Raw genomic sequence first — 17325 nt, forward strand, 5'->3', positions numbered from 1 at the left:
CACTTGTCTATGAAATTTCTCCGTTACTGTTTCAGTATTCCGGAAGTTCATAATTGTCATTGTTTTCCAATGCCATGTTCTTAAGTCCGCTTCCTATCACTTAATTTTATGCACTCTTTTATAATAGCGTTCCTGATGAAACCAATATTTTCACAGAGAAAGCATTCTGTAGACGGTAGGATGGATAGTATCCTCAAGTGGGAGGTCAAAGAGTAATGTTAATTGGTGAAGAAAAGTATAGCTACTGCCGCTCTTTTGGGCCCAGCAACTAGTACCGAGTCACCCATTAGGTTTTCCCACGTCTTTCCCTCACATGACATTTTATTCGAGAGCTTTGATTATTATTTCAATATATTGTTAGTAGTTTGTTCTCCATAATATACCACATGTTACTATTTCCAGTTTGTTTAATTCTTTTGTCCTTTTTGGCTAGAAATCGACTTTCTCATCATCATCTACATGACTGTGGGATTGCATTCACTGATTTGCCATTGCCTTGTTCTTCTCTTATATAGATTTTATTACTGCTTGGTCTTCTTTCACCTGAGTGACTTTTGTACCTCGTCTGTTGATATTGTTGTCCTGAAATAAAATATTGCTTTGTTGAAATGTGTAAACGTTTGTTTAGGTGATTTATTGCAATAAAGGTATCTTGAACTTCACTTCAAAATTTCAATGGTATTGTCCTAAGGTTTGATAGGAAGAGAAAATTTTCTGTACATTCTGCTTTTCTTACTTTCTATGTCGTGATTGCACAGCACATTGACTGTTAGCTGCCTGCTATAAAAATATCTGTAACAAAAGTGATCGAGATAGGATAACAAACTGAGTGAAGTAAAAACACAGAGGTCATACACTATTTCCCTAGCCTTTGAGTAATCCTATTTCATTGCAGTGTAACTTTACCTTTCTGCACGTGTACGATTTAGTTAGCTGTTACAATGTGCTTTGCTACATCGATCAGATGGGGAGATTTTAACTTCACCATCAGTGTTTCTCATGTGAAACATGTGTGCCCCAGCCGTCACCAAAACTTGCAATTGCAGTTCTAGTGTGCAGTAATCTCAATCATGAGATTCCCTTACAGGGCAAGAATTGATGTGCAGGTTACATCGGCTTTCTTCTTATCATGGACGCTTTGCTTTATTTCATATATGTATGTTAATCCATGAGCTTATAAGCCGCTGCTCCTTTTTCTAGCTAGTAGCATAGCATTGCCTGAAAATGTTCAAGTAATTTTCCTCCCCAAGTAACTCGGAGAATTCCTTCTTTCCAAGACACGAAACGTGGGTTCATATATTATGTATCTTCCAACAGGGTTAACTTAATGGCTGACTCTAGTTTGCTTGAGATGAGTACTTCGCAACATAACTGTTACCAGACCTATACAAGTAATGTCAGTTGAAGAGAGTAGTACTGTATCAGTATGGCTATACTTCAGTTCTAGTCGTCCTGCTGGTATATCTAATCCGCTATGATCTTCGTACTATAATTCTACAAGCTTAGCTGTCTTTACTGTATTGTTTTTGTATATCTCAATATTTCCCTTCCTATTACATGGAACAATAATATTCTACAACTACCAGTAACTTTATATCTTCTGCAGTGCCATTCATCACTGTTAGACACACTTTCAAGCCCTGAACATTATACAAAAACAGTGTGCAAAACACTGTAATAAGAAGAATGCACAACATCTTGCGAGATGAAAGCTGCCATTTGGAGGATTTACATTTAAGGATCTTCAGCCAGTGACCAAATGACGTCAATTATTTTCTCGTTGCTCTGTCTCCTCAGTTCTGACTGCAATTTCCATATGGGCAACACGAAACAGTAGGGAAATACAAAATGGGAATATGTCGACTTGTGGAACTTTTGAAAAATTTTAATCCCTCGCATTATGTCGTCCATCTTCGTGTTTCTTAAGTTTTCCAAGAATCAGAGTACAAAAATGGACATGCCTAGCGCATTGGTACCATACAGTAACTCGCATCTGAAACTCTATCACAGATTTGCTGACAACTGACAATGTAAATTCTTACATTTTAGCGTCAGATGCACATATTTTAATACTTCCGAAGCCGATCAGTCAAAACCGGTTTATATCAAGATTCCGCAGCTTAAATTTCGTTACCAGAACCATGTTTCTTAGACATCATGTTTATGTCTACCATAGAAACTAAGATTATTAGTAACACTGGACGAATGCTACTTTTTTGTAATTTTCACCGCTTGAAGGGTAATCCTGTAATATGGCTCATTTTCAGTAGGAAAATATCGAATCAATACAACTATTCAGCCTGTAAAACCTCTCCAGAAACTAACTCTCAAGGCCGATATTCTAGGTCCTCTCTCTTTTGAGCTACGCGAAATTGATAGCGTATGTCGCTGAACCTAAGACACAGCCAATCTCACTTGGCTATGACAGAAAGATACGGGCAGGAACAACATCGCAGATGTCTGGCATTCGCTGCCACGTGTTTCCGTGTCATTCTTGGAAATATAAGTCCACTTCAATTGCCCTTCTCTGTGACAAGTAGACCAATTGTGCAATCCAGTTTCGTTCCATTATTTATAGTACACAGAAAAGGAATTGAAACAGGAGAAGAAAATTGATAGATCTGCACTGAAATTGCCTTGTGCCTTTAGGATAGTAACTAATTTCAAGCTGGCTGTCGTAGCAGTATCACTATGCTGCACGTTCAATAAGGTTTGTGAAGTAAGAGAGAATTTAATTAATGACATTGTCTATAAATGTCACTTAACAGAAAATGAAATTATGCCACCAAAGTGTGCCGACAATTTATCAAAATTCCAAACAGTTTTGCTATCGTTCGAGGCATTAGAGCTCGTTAACCTTGAACTGTTATCGGTGCATACCTAGTTCAGCGACGAAGATTTGGGATGACAAGATTACTGTATTCTTGTCGGAAAGTTATCATACGGTGTTCGTAAGAAATTGCATTGGCTGGCAAATAACTTATGTACATGGTGAGCGAGACACCCAGTTAGAATTGTATATAACTTTTTAAATACTTAATCATTTTTCATGAAACAATAAACAATTTTAGCTTACAATGGTAAAATTGTTATGAATTGCTAATATTCAAAATAAGCATCTCTGCTATCTACCAGTTTCTGTAGATGGATGTGAATATTTGCCACTGCCTTCTGCTGATAATCCACTGGAAGGTTTTGGAGGAAATTGGCGAATCAACTCCTTCTATTCGTGAGGGGTTTTTGATTTTGTGTGACAAACTTCTTCTTTCACCCATTCCCAGAGGAAGAAATCGCAGGGCATTATGACTGGATTCCTTGTTGACCATTCGAGGGGTTACAACGTCCTAGCCAGTGTCCTCAAAAACGGGAAAATTGGAAATTTGTGTTCCTATGGGACCAAACTGCTTAGGTCATCGGCCCTTAGGCTTACACACTGCTTATTGTACCTTAAACTAACTTTCACTAAGAACAACACACACACACACACACACACACACACACACACGCACACACACAAACAGACACATACACGCCGCACGCACACACACATGCCCAAGGGAGGACTCGAACCTCAGACGGGGGGAGCCGCACGAACCAAGTGCAGGAGCCTCAGACAGCGCGGCTCGAAAACGGATATCGAAATTAGGCATATAAAGGTAACGTTCTGAATTCATTGTGAACCGAGTGGGATATGAACACACAACCATCGTGGATGCAATGCCGCACCACACAGCGGCTTTTGGGCGACGTTGGCTTTGTTCAGCCATCACATTCTGATTCTCTGTTGCACAATAATAACGACTATGCCGCTTAACAAACTTCCCATCATGAAACACGGCTTCATCTGAGCACAGGATACTACCGAAAAATATCGGACCATCCTTCATACCAAGCAGTTGTCACCTCTCCATATTCCAAACGATGATCACAGTGTTCAGGCGATAACTCGAGGCGGAAATGTGGTTTGTATGGACGAAAATCCAACTCACAACAATTAGAATTGCATGTAATCTTAAGCCACTTTCGTGACGTGCCTAGTTTTGTTACATCTTAGGACTTCCGATGAACATAAGGACTTGTGCATCTTCCTCCGTCCTGGATGTTGTGGGTCGACAGCTTCTCGTAACATCTTATACAGAATGTGTGTCCTTAAAATTCGAGTAGCAAATTTTTATGTTCATTGCATCTACCGAGGCTGGAGGACGTTTCACACTTCGACACCATCTCTGTACTTGCTGGTACCTGTACCACAGATCGTCATCCTGCGTACCGGATGCCAGCTGAGCCCGTTCAAAAAGATTAGAAGTTACGCAATGGTCCGCCATTGATACCAGCGATGACATAAATGTTATGTAATGTAATAAAGGTAGTAAATCACTGTGAGGGAAAAAATTTTCTTCGTTTCATGAAAATTAATTAAGTATTAAGAAGTTATACCAAAGTTTAAATAGGCAGTTAAATATCACCCACTCTGAATATGCAAGTTGTTAGGAGTGTAAGTGCAGCTATTTTTATTGGTGATTGAGAGCAGTGTACTGAGCAACATCAAATCAGTATTTAATTCATCTGTGGACTAATAATTACAGCCATTAGGAGTAGTATATTTTAAGGTTTGTTAAGACATTTAAGTACAGATAGCTAGCGCTTAATGGGTATTTTCCTCTGAGCAGCACGTCAGGTGTTGAAGTATGGACATGTGGACGTTAAACTTTAGTCTGTACTGAAAGGCGTAGTCCGGTTAGTGGAGAAGTTACGACGGTGTGGAAAACATCAGATAGTAAATTATGTGACGTGTTTGCAGGAATACTGTGAGACGCTGGGAAAAATTCACTAACACACGGAGCTGGGTACCAACGACCACAGTACCTGCACTTACACGTCTAACACTCTCTATGTTCGACGCAGTTCTGTAACAGAAGAGTAAAGAGAGCAATGTATATCCAGGCAGCGGAAGAAATGCGAGGAATTAAAATTGATCGTAGAATGGAACAAGTGTACAAAGATGAGTGCATGTCCGTTGCAAATTCAGACGTTCAGCGCAACCTCTGGGACCTTGGCTATCACAGTAACTCCCCGGTCTTCGATAATGAAGGCAACCACTTTCTGAATGTAGTAGCGCGGTGTAGCGTTCCGGATACTGCATCGCTGGCCAATGACATCGTTACTTTCGTGAAGCACTTCTGTCAAGTCGTGCCTTTTAGAACGGGCATACAGTGCTCTCCGTACCCTTGTGCTAATATTCGATGAATTTTCATTTCCCGTACTCCTTCCACTGTCACAAGAAACACCACGCCCCGTTTTCTCTTCTTTTGAAGCCTTCAATTCTCGGTTTTCAGCACTGTTGAGTGTAGTGGACGGCCGACGCGAGCTTGTGCTCCTTTTATATGAAGATGGTATCTGTTCTTTAGGACATGTCATCTTGCAGCTTTCGAATTACAATGATATCCAGACCATTAGCTACTTAGAGGCGTTGATAAATATCAACGGGGACAGTTGAAAATGTGAGCCCCGACCGGCACTCGAACCCGTCTGCTTACATAGCAGACGCTCTATCCAACTGAGCCATCGAGGACACAGAGGAAAGTGCGACTGCATGGACTTATCTCTGGCACTCTCCTCGTGATACCCACACCTCCAACTTACACTTCCAACTTACTGTCCACACACTACATTTGTAGTGTCCCTGCCCACTATACCCATAACTCGCGGCAGTCAATCTGCTGATTCCCGTAAGAGTTTGAGAAATGTGAGGGCATTCGCACTGAAGAAGATCATTGGCCGGTAAGCCTTGTCTACATGATGATGGTATCTGTTCTTTCGGACATGTCGGAAAGAACAGATGTCATTCGTGATCTTTCAGCTCTCGAATAATGAAGTTAAAATGAAGTACAGACCATTAGCAGCTTATAGGTCTTGACAAATATCAACTGGGACCATTGAAAGTGTGTGCTTCGACCGGGACCGTGCACCTTTTGTCCTCACATGGGTATGCGCCCATTCCCGCTAGTGGCGAGTTTGGCTCTCTTAGAAGGACTACACCTTCTTCGGTAGTCATAGGCATTATGGTTCCTTCATCGTGTTTCATTTTACGGCTTCGTTTTTCTTTGAATGAGCAAAATAAATCTGGAACACTTTAATTGCTTCAAAAACTGCAAAAAAGCTACACTGTTGTATAAATAATGACTTCCACATAATTCAAAACATTTACGAGGCTACGTTTCACTGACACCACAACAAAACGATGAAAGTAAAAAGTTTATCCATTACTGTATTTTTGTTGTTCGTTCAATAAAACTTCAACATCAGCCTGTTATTTTAACTTATTATTTCTTTACTATTAAATCCATTCGCAACTCATTTGACAGCCGGTTGGTAACAGACAGAAAGAAAGTATCAAAAGAATATAGCTGCAAAATAATATCTCTGTGTGACACGTGTTGAGTAGATATGAGGTCATAGTCATTCGCATGCTCCAAAAACAAGCTCTTGCTTAAAAGGAAAGGCCTAATCCCCAGATTATAATCAAAAAAGGTTTCATAATTAGTGCACTTTGTGCACCAACAATCTTTGAACATTACATCAAACCGCTTCTATACTATATTTGACTGTGTAATTAACATAAAACATTTAATACATGAACCTATTTGCTAATTAATCAGAAGTTTGAAGCTGTTTTGCAGACGGAAGTTAAATTCTTTAAGGACTAGGAGGTCTAAAATATGGACAGCACCCACGTTCTGGCCACGCGCCGAACGTGCCCGATGGACCGCCGTGTCAACCTAAGCCAATGACGTTATCGAGATGTGGCGTGGAGGGGCGTTGTGTTCAGCACACCGCTCTCTCGGCCGTTGTCCGGTTAGCAGATCTGGTGCCGCCGTCACTCGGTCAAGATGGATAACGACTGGCGCCTAGTTCGAGTCCATCCACCAAAGAAGAAATTTTAGCAATACCGAAAATCACTCAATTGCGGAATCGTGGATCGGGGAAGGGGGGGGGGGAGAAGGGGGAGGGTAAACTGGTATCAGATAATCAGGTTACCTAAAGAAATTGAGCATGCAGTCGACCTACTGGTCCTACATTAGATTCTATTCTTTCATTATCTTTGTTATTCTTTCTCATTGTCAATGTGGAGATTCGCGATCCGTTGATTTAAAACATGTGTGGATAAGAATTCCACGTCAAGATCGCAAATTTTCTGTAATGATTAGCGGTTACGGCTCACTGACGATCCACCTTTAGCTCGTCTCAAATGCTGTTCAGTGTGAGACAATCATTATACGTTGTCGTATTCTTAGAGCTAAGTCGCCCTTGACAAGTATTCCATAATCTCCCTTCACTTGACAAAGCATATTAATGTAATTCTTTGACATTGTCAATGGGGAGACAAGCGATCCGTTGAGTTAAATGGTATTTCAGGCGAACAGAGATTGTAAAAGACTGATTTAAGGGCGACTTAGCTCTAAGAATACGATAATGTGTAATGAGTGTCACACCTGGGTATGACAGCATAAAATATTGTTCCAAAATCTCTGCCTTATCGTTATCTAGTCAATCTGAAACCTGACAGTGCCTGCAAGTTACTTCTACGTATACAATCCTCTTTCTTGATTCTTAAATCAAGTGTTAACGCGAATGCGTCGCCTTCCAGCGGAACAACTGCTCGACATCTGTACTACTTGACGGAGGAAATCTGGGGGCGGCTCCATTCTGCTCTGAGTAACATTCACATGGGGATCCATCTGTCCAGTGGAGATCGTACAAGGCACCATGACGGCCAAGATGTGTCTTACACTGGTTGCAGCCCACGTACACCCCTTCATGACGATCACGTTTCCCGACAGCAGTGTAATTTTTCAACAAGATAATGCCCCATGTCAAAAGGTCAAGACTGTGATGGAGTGGTTATAGAAATACAGCAACTCCTGTGATCTGAACCCGATCGAACAAATCTGGGTTGTGATTTTACGTGGCGTCAGAACTCATTGCGCTTCTCCGCGAAATTAACAGGAATGCCGATGTGGTGCCAATTCCATCCAGCGAAAAACCAAGGCCTCATTGCTTCCTTTCCACGACGCATCACCGCAGTTACCTGTGCCAAAAGTGGACATACCGGCTATAGCTTGGAGGTCATGATGCTCTGGCTGATCAGTAAATGGAATGGACACCTGCAGATTTCTTTCAGCTGTAAATGCCTGTTAATGTGTCAGCCTATAACCACGGTAAAGTATTATATTTTCGTCCAAATTAGCTTCCTCCTTCGCTCCCTAAGGAGATGGCGAAGTATATAAGTACGCTACGGCACCATGTATATTGATGTAAGAGTCGAGTCGACTGGATATAAAGACCAAGTTTTCGCCTTTCTGTCTCTTTTGTCCTCGTCCAAATCCTTAACAATCCTACTTCGCGACACTTCTCTGTCATCGTACAAAGTTTCTATTTACTGAGACAATCTTTGTGCATATTCTTCGATATTTAAATATCTTTACTTGCACGTTTCAGGCTGAAATTTACGACCCAATTGAATGATAATACATATCAAATTCCCACTGGCGGCACCATATTTCATCATAAGTAAGACTTTATAAGTTCATTTGTTCATCTCACTTATCAAATTTCATATTTCATCTTTGAACGTGTTGCTTAATGAACTGATTCCCTTCAATATTTGGTTTACATTAAATCTTCCATATTCCACGAGACATTCCTGTGTGTCGCAGTAGTTTTTGCACACTGGTCTCGCATTCTCAAAGACTACGGTCCAAACTCACGTCCGGCCGGTTTTCCGTGATTTCCCTAAATCACTTCAGGCAAATGGCGGGATGGTATCTTTGAAAGGGCACGACCGATTTCATCCCTCATCCTTCCCTAATCCGAGCTTGTGCACCGTCTGTAATGATCTCGTTGTCGAGAGGACGTTAAACAGTAGCCTCCTCCTCCTCCGTTTTGCTTCGGTAATTCCGAATAGGTCTGTTTGTGGGTTACGTATAATAGCTTTGCCATTACTGTCTTTAAATCAGTTTAAAGTGCTTTGATAAATTACTTTTTCATTGAAATGCATTTCTATTTATATGTGTTCAATCCAGTATTCAATGCACCTGGAAATTTCCTCCACTATTTCTTGGTTTATATTTATCGTATTTCCATTTTCTGTCACATCTCTAATTCCACACTTCTTCACATCAGCAGCTGATCATAATGTAACGTTATAATTGCACTTGGGTGCTCTATGGAGTCGAACTCTCCGTCTCACTCTATTAATTCAGCTACTGTGCTATATACATGGGTTTGTCCCAAATATGTTATTTTAGGAGAGACCTTTGGTTTGTCACATTTAAGGAAGACTCTATGGCCTCTCATTCATTTTCCTCATTTCGTGACCTTCAATAACGTGTGTTTTCTTTTTCCACCCTACCATAACGTAAAAAAAGCTTAAGTTACTACACGATATTACGTCTCAATAACGGTGTTAGGACACATCGAAAACAATTTTCGGAATCTTTGACCTCACAGGGAGGACAGCATTTTGTAAAGAGATATACTTCTTAAGCCCTAGTTTACGACATATGATATTCCGGTCTGGGCATCCACATCTTAGATAAATCACGGAATTTTTAATTTTTTTGCAAACCAGTTAAAATGTTACAAAAATCTGTCGTATCCGCATTAGCTACTAACAGATAACGCGGCTAACCATTCTTTTTAGGAATATGACTATTGCAGTTTAAGAGTTTCCTTCGTTTGAGATAAAATAAGAGAATGAATAATCTGAACTGTCCTCGAACTATATATAGTCATGGCTTACCAGTTCTCAATAATTCACAATAACGTCGCAGAGCTCATCACCTGAAAAATTTCAGAGTATTAAATTCGGTAATTTAGATACAGCTCGTCAGACAAATTGAATGCTGCGTAGCACTTAGAAAGCACTTAACCAAAGGAACGTCGCACACGGCGACCAATATTCATCGGCCACTTTAATGTGGGATAGGCTGGGACAGTGGCAATACTCGCTTAGAGGAAGCATTTTTCTAGTTTTGCGTAATTAATTCATATCTGTGGTACTTGAGCCGCTTACACAACGATCGTAAGAAAGATTGGTTAAATAACAATTATATGGAGATTTCTCCACACATATATGACGAGGATATGATATTATGTGGCTGTAATTTGTCTCTATGATATAAATAACGTAAGTACCTTGAATATGACCAAGGAGGCAAAAGTCAGTTAACAGCGGAGGCATGAAATGAGGTGTTTGTTTCAGAAATTGAAACAGCCTACAATGAAAATTGACTGCTCTCAAGAGTTTCACGTCAACTTTTTTTTTTTTAGTCATCAGTCTTGTGACTGGTTTCATGTGCTCAATTATTTGCTTGAGTAGTCATATTTCTGTCTTCACCTACAGTTTTTGCCCTCTACATCTTCCTCTAATACCATGAAAGTCATTTCCCGCTGTCGTAACAGGTGTCCTATCATCCTGTCCCTTCTCCTTGTCTCTGCATAGGACCTCCCAATCCCTTACCTTATCATCCAAATAATTTTCAAAATTCATCTCTAGCGCTACATCTCTAATGCGTCGATTTTCCTCTGCTTCTGTTTCCCCGCATTCCACGTTTCACAACCATAGAATGCTGTACCCAAGACGTACATTCTGAAAAATGCATTCCTCAAATTAAGGTCTATATCTGATACTAGTAAACTTCTCTAACACAGAAATGGCCTATTTGCCAGTGCTAGTCTGCTTTTGACGTCCTCCGTCATTGGGTTTTTGCTGCCTAGATGGGAGAAATGCTTTACTTCATCTACCTCGTAACCACCAATCCGACGTTAAGCTTCTTGCTGTTCTCATTTCTGCTACTTCACATTCCTTTCGTGTTTGTTCAATTTATTCTCAATCCACATTCTGTACTCATTAGACCGTTCATCCCTTATAGCAAATCACTTAATTCTACTTCAGTTTCACTCAGGATAGCAATGTTATCAGAACGTGAATTTTAATTCCACTGTTGAAATTTTTCTTTTATTTCCATCACTGCTTGATCGATGTACAGATTGAACAGTACAGGCGAAAGACTACATCCTTTTTTTACCACTGCTTTTAATCGGAGCGCTGCGTTCTTGATAGTCCACTCCTACTATTTTCTGTTGCTCTTTTACATTTTTACATTACCAGTTTCTCCCTACACTGCTACATTCCCCTCTATCTCCTATAACTCTGTCCACTATTCCTACTAATTTAGGGTAGTTGAAAAAAATTCAAAGAGACGAATAGAAATGACGCTTTTATTCAAAGACAAAGATAACTGCATTGAAGTCACTGAGATTCATGATGGTCCCTTGCGTATTACAAGAGGCACGACGTGGTTATTAATAGACCATGGGCTGCAAAGCATGCTCTGTAGCGTGCCTCCATGCTTGCCACAAGGTAGGCAAGGAATTGCGTTCGGGTGATCTATTCCACCATTAGGGCTATTGGCAATAGCTGGGTGGTCGTTGGTGCATGTGGATGTTATGCAGTACGTCTCCACAAACCCTCGCCCACGTGCTAGGTGGGATTTAAGTGGTGTGAATAGGCAGGCCCATCGGTTCGCCGAATATCCTTCCGTTACAATATCTTCACCAGCTGCGCAGTTGAATGCGTTCGCACAATGTCATTCATGAAAACTGTGTCATTGACATATGCATCCCTGAACAGAGGCACATGGGAAGGAGTACACTATGACAATAACGTTGACTACTGAGTATATTGTTTTCGAAGGTATGGATGTCAGCAGTATCATGCAACATTAAGCCTCCCCATGTCGTAATACCAGCACCACCAAAATGTGTGTGTTTATAGGGGGGGGGGGGGGGTCGTTACATTCGGCGCTGACTTCATTTTTGTGTACGACACTGCACAACCGTATCGAACAGCTCTGGTGTAAGATCTCTTGGAACGAGAGTATTTTCGGTGAATTGTCGGTCCTACCCGTGCCGGCCGGTGTGGCCGAGCAGTTGTAGGCGCTTTATTCTGGAACCGTGGGACCGCTACGGTCGCAAGTTCGAATCCTGCCTCGGGCATTGATGTGTGTGATGTCCTTAGGTTAGCTAGGTTTAAGTATGTTCTACGTTGTAGGGGACTGATGGCCTCAAATGTTAAGTCCCATAATGCTTACTCTCAGAGTCCTGCCCGTTTCCTCAACTTAAATCCCAGCAAGGAGGTATGAGACGCAATGGGAGACGTAGTGTTTCCACTTGTGCCAGCGATCATCTATTATAGTGGAGGACGAGCGGAACACCTTACCACAAGGACTAATTGGCATCTTTGTGGCCAGCAAGGGAGCGTGTCGCACAGCGTATGTTACTGTCTGTGGTGACCATACACTCTATTAAGTATGATGTCCTGTCTTTTGAAATGTCTTGGTTACCATCATCAATCGCGTTGACGTCTTTGTAATTACTGTCTTTGAATAAAAGTTTGAATTTCGTACGTCTCGTTGCGTATTTCTTTCGGTTACCTTCTGCGCTGTACTGCACTAGAGCAGTTCATTCTGTGTATGATACAAGACTCATCGAACTGTGTTACTTGACATGACGTGTCAATCGAAAGTTAGATTAGTCCTCAAGTTCGGCACAACAGTATTCAAAATATGTAGGTGAAACACATACTTAAGAAGAAAACAAATGTATCATTACTTTATAAAACTATTTCTGATGACAGTTATGTCAGACTCCTGGGTATTATAGCGAGGTGGCGAGATGCGCGCAGCGGAGACTGGTTAGCGGTAGAGGTGTGGTGACAGACAGATGGCTGGACTGCGCCGCCCAACAGGTGCGTAGCGCGGGCAGACGAGTAGGAGCGGAGGGCGGCGGCCGCACACGCGCGGTACAGCACACGCTCACGCACACACTCTCACTCACACGCGTACGCACACGCACGGTCCGGCAGCGTCCGCGGGGCGTGCCGTATTGATTCACGGGAGCGGGCGGCCAGCCGTGCCCAGCGGACTGAGGTGAGGTGAGGTGAGGTACGCCACCGCAGGCCCCTCTCGCTGCCCTCCCTCCCCTCCTCCACGCTCTCCGCTCCACCCTGCTAACCTCTCCTCCAAACGCGGCCACCGGACACTGTTTGTGGCCAGTCGCACCTGTGTTTCCCATGCCGAGCTGGCCAATGTGCGTGCGGTCCAGTCTCGCTCATTAGCCGCATTTATTCGGGCCGTTTCGCCTAGCCGCCACTTTTGTGCAGCGCCGTGTTGGAAATTGCGCCGAACGGCCTACCTTTATCAGCGGCAGTACGATACAGTCGAGTGATTTCATGGCAGATACTGCGTGTTTTCTTTGTCACGATACAAATTTATAAGTTCAATAGACATGAGCAACGTTGTTATCTGGACCTACGGAAGCGTTGGCCAGGAAATGACTAAGTGGAATTTTATAAGCCTTACTTTTAAATTTAGCGTTTTCTATTGGTCATCTGATGACAATAAAACTTTAGTAGCATTTCTTTGTATTTTATTTATTTATTTGTAATATTGCACATTTGACTACATTTACGAAAGTTACACATAATGGTATCTCCTACCACGTATGCAAGAAGAGCATGAGCCCACGTAGTTCAAAAATGGTTCAAATGGCTCTGAGCACTATGCGACTCAACTTCTCAGACTCGCCTAGAACTTAGAACTAATTAAACCTAACTAACCTAAGGACATCACACACATCTATGCTCGAGGCAGGTTTCGAACTTGCGGACGCAGCGGTCGCTCGGCTGCAGACTGCAGCTCCTAGAACCGCACGGACACTCCGGCCGGCTCCACGCAGTTCCGTTCTATCTACAGCCTCATAAAAAAGTCTAGTCCACACTTGCGGTAGATATAGGGAAAAATAAATGTTCGTTCTCCTGTCTACGGAGCCTAATCTCTCTCAACTTATTCTGCACTGTAATGCTTAGAAATAATTGCTTGGTGAACATCCTATAGTTGTCTGTTCTGATGACGGCAAGTGGTGGCCGAGACCGGCTAACACTACCAAATATTTCTCTGAATGCGTCAAAACGAATACATAGAATACAATGAAATACTCAATTAGTGCCGGGTGGCAAGCAGTCAGTTTTACCAATAGTTGTGATGAACCATATGGTATTGCTCGCAAACTTCTACATGACAAGATCTCAGTACGTAAGTACGATGGGTTGTACATGTACAAACAAATGATTACAATTTCATAAAAAATTGGTGACTCATACAAGAGAAAGTGCTTTACAAGTTGAGCAAGTCACAACGCTTCCGTCCACCTCTGGCACTGCAAGCAGTTATTCGGCTTGGTACCGATTGACGGATTTGTTGGTTGTCGTCCTGAAAAATATTGTGCGAAATTTTGTACCATTAGCGCATTAGATAGTCAAAATCCCGAGCTGGTGCTGGGTCTATAGCAGCATTGTACTCTACTGTCTGATGTGCCAAAGATTGCCACCGCCTACCCGGCTTTACAGATCGAACAAGCTTCAGAACTCCATGTTGCTAACAGTAGATGACAGTAGTCAAGGTTGTTAATTCGTTTTCGTACTACAATACATGATACTAATCCAATGTCCAGATGTCGTAATTCGTTCGAACGGGCCAAGGAAAAGAGAGTGGGTGAAGTACAACACATTACTAAATGGTGGAACGTAGTGTTACTACAAGTCTATGCACAAATTTCACACGTATCTGTGTTCCACATACACTACGAGAATATGCAAACGTTGCGTATGTAACTATACAGAAATAAAAATGCAACTCCAAACATCCAAAAGCGCTTCTGTGCAGCCTTAATTTTGATTTATAGTAAAGGCTGTACAATGGCGGTCTTGGCTGTTTGAAGTTACACCTCTGTATCTGAATTAATGTAGATCGCCCCCTACTTTGAAAATGTCAAGCGTATACAGTATGCAGTTATCATTTACAGTGGAGCCAACACAGTCGAAAAGGACATGACGGTAGAAGACTGGAATTTTTCGGTTGGCTGATTGCAAACTTGCAAGTAAGACCATAAATACTTTTTACTGATGAATACAATTTCTCTCGTGACGATATCAATAACACTCGTAACTCACATCGGTGGTCCAACGTAAGGCCACATACTTAGATGGTGTCACCCTTTCAAGAACATTTCCCTTTTACATTTGTGGTGTGCGTTAGGGAAGACAATGTTGTTTGAACCTGCAGTGTTACGCATTGGCTTGAAGAGCCCCGTCACAAATACCATCTTGAAAACGGGTAGGACATATATTTTTGCAGAATGACCGGGCCCTTGCCCATTCTAGTCGTCAGATTACATCATGTAAATCCAATATTCCAAGTACTGGTGGATAGTCTGAAACGGTCGTTGTCGGACCTTATTCCTTCACATATTTGGTGGCAAGCTGAAACGCATTGTCTACAGAGAAACAATAACACAAGATTATGCTTATCCATTACGGATATTTTGAACCGTGACTGTATATTGAATGTAAATAAGTTATACAAAACTGCAGCCAGTCACTTTTTTGAATAATTATGTTTTATTCCATGAACCGGTTTTCGAACGTTGTCAGGTTGTTGTAAAGCGCTGAAAAAGTCTGGCTGTCGGAGTGTAAATTAATATAGTTTGTGTGGAAGAATGTGTAGTGATATAACTACTAGACTCTAAATGGAGGCAGACAGATGGACAATAACGGTAAAAAGCAGCCTATATTGTCACAAGCCAGCACCCAGCATTATGCTAGGAATAATGATATAACTTCCCGAAACCATCTGAAGATGAACCTGACAAGTTTCGGAAACCGCTTCATGGAATAAAACATAATTATTTAAAAAAGTGACTGGCTGCAGTTTTGTACAACTTATTTACATACAATAACACAAGAGACTAGGTGATGGGATTACGAATAGCGCTCTCTCAGTAATTTGTGCGATTAAACCGCTATCCCGGGTCTCATTACCACATCACGTTATCTATATAACGGTTTCCATAGAAACTACGTGCTGAGGCAGTGTAAATGAAGCCGTGCAATAGGCGAAATTTATTTATCCAGTATTTGAGAATGAGACACTTACTGCTTTCCAGCAAACTTAACACGTAATGTCAAACCTTAATCCGCACAAAAATGACGAATGGAAATAATTTATCAGTTACTACATTTTCCTTGTTGCAATCGAACTTCAGCATCAGGCATCAGGGTTTTACTTCTTCACTGCAATCTCTATTATCCACATATAGCACTAAATGTTCTTTCAAAATTATGTCACTGCACGACACATAGTTTAGTAGATTTTACTTTATAAAACTGAGATGCTTTATGGCAACATGTACCACTGCAGTGTTTGTTTGTTTGTTTGTGTGTGTGTGTGTGTGTGTGTGTGTGTGTGTGTGTGTGTGTGTGTGTGTGTGTTTTCCTGCTATATTGATACTACACTCAATTTATAACGAAAAATTTTCCAATAAAACAAAAAGCTATGGTTTCAGCGCCGTCAGCGTGCTACTTCTAGAATGTATCACACTGTTCTCTAAGGCATACGTGCTTCGTTGGTAAAAGCTGAACGAAACGTTTTGCTATAGGTTCGAGACGAGATGCGCGAGGCAGGAGTCCAACCTTCGGAGGAGCTGATCTCCGAGCCGGGTACACCGGGCCCCGCGTCGCCATGCGCTTTCGACATCAGCCGCGCTGAGCGCGAGATGGAGCTGTGACGCGCGGCGCGCTCCGCCTGCGACCGCCACAGCCCCTGCTGCATCCGCTACCCGCGTCACTTCCCAGGGGACTGTCGCGCCGACGCCGCCGTCTCTGCCGTCACCACCGGATCCGCGTTCCTCGGCTTCGGCATCCGTGCAGACGCTGCTGGCGTCCTTCTCATCCAATAGCAGCGGCCGTGTGAGGAGTGATTACAGTGCACGCCGTACCCGTGCTGGAAATGGAGCACACGAGCGGAGCATGTGACTCCTGTTCTGAAAACATGGAACGTTTCTTGCAGTTGTTACCATGTTCACTGTCACAAGACATAAATATTTCCAGTCTAATTTTCAGTGAATCATACATTTCAGCTGTATTCGCTAATAAGTAACGATTGACTGAATATAACGGACATTGCTAGATTTATGTTGTGTTTAAATGTTTTGTAAAATTATGAAAACGACCAGTGCTTGCAGTTATAACACTGGTCGTGAATCGTATGTGTCTTCCAAACCGATCTTAAACGTAGAAGAAGAAAAAATTCCATAAACCCTGCTATTTGGCGGGAGAATGATATTCAGTAGACACCAGTTCTGCAGTCATTATTACAGAACGTCCTTGTTCTTCGACACCGTCATTAACTGAAGCGCTAATTGATA

General features: G+C 42.0%; 1 protein-coding gene across 1 annotated transcript in view; it reads left to right on the forward strand.

Annotated features, from left to right (window-relative positions):
* Positions 1–17059, forward strand: part of LOC126473887 (dipeptidase 1-like) — an 804013-nt gene extending 786954 nt beyond the window's left edge. The window contains exon 11 of the mRNA XM_050101224.1: positions 16558–17059. Coding sequence (XP_049957181.1) covers positions 16558–16686 — 129 coding nt within the window. The 3' untranslated portion in view covers positions 16687–17059. The remainder of the gene's footprint in view (positions 1–16557) is intronic.
* Positions 17060–17325: the final 266 nt, after the last annotated feature.

Source organism: Schistocerca serialis, chromosome 4 (genome assembly GCF_023864345.2).
Source record: "Schistocerca serialis cubense isolate TAMUIC-IGC-003099 chromosome 4, iqSchSeri2.2, whole genome shotgun sequence".
Classification (NCBI taxonomy): Eukaryota; Metazoa; Arthropoda; class Insecta; order Orthoptera; family Acrididae; genus Schistocerca; species Schistocerca serialis.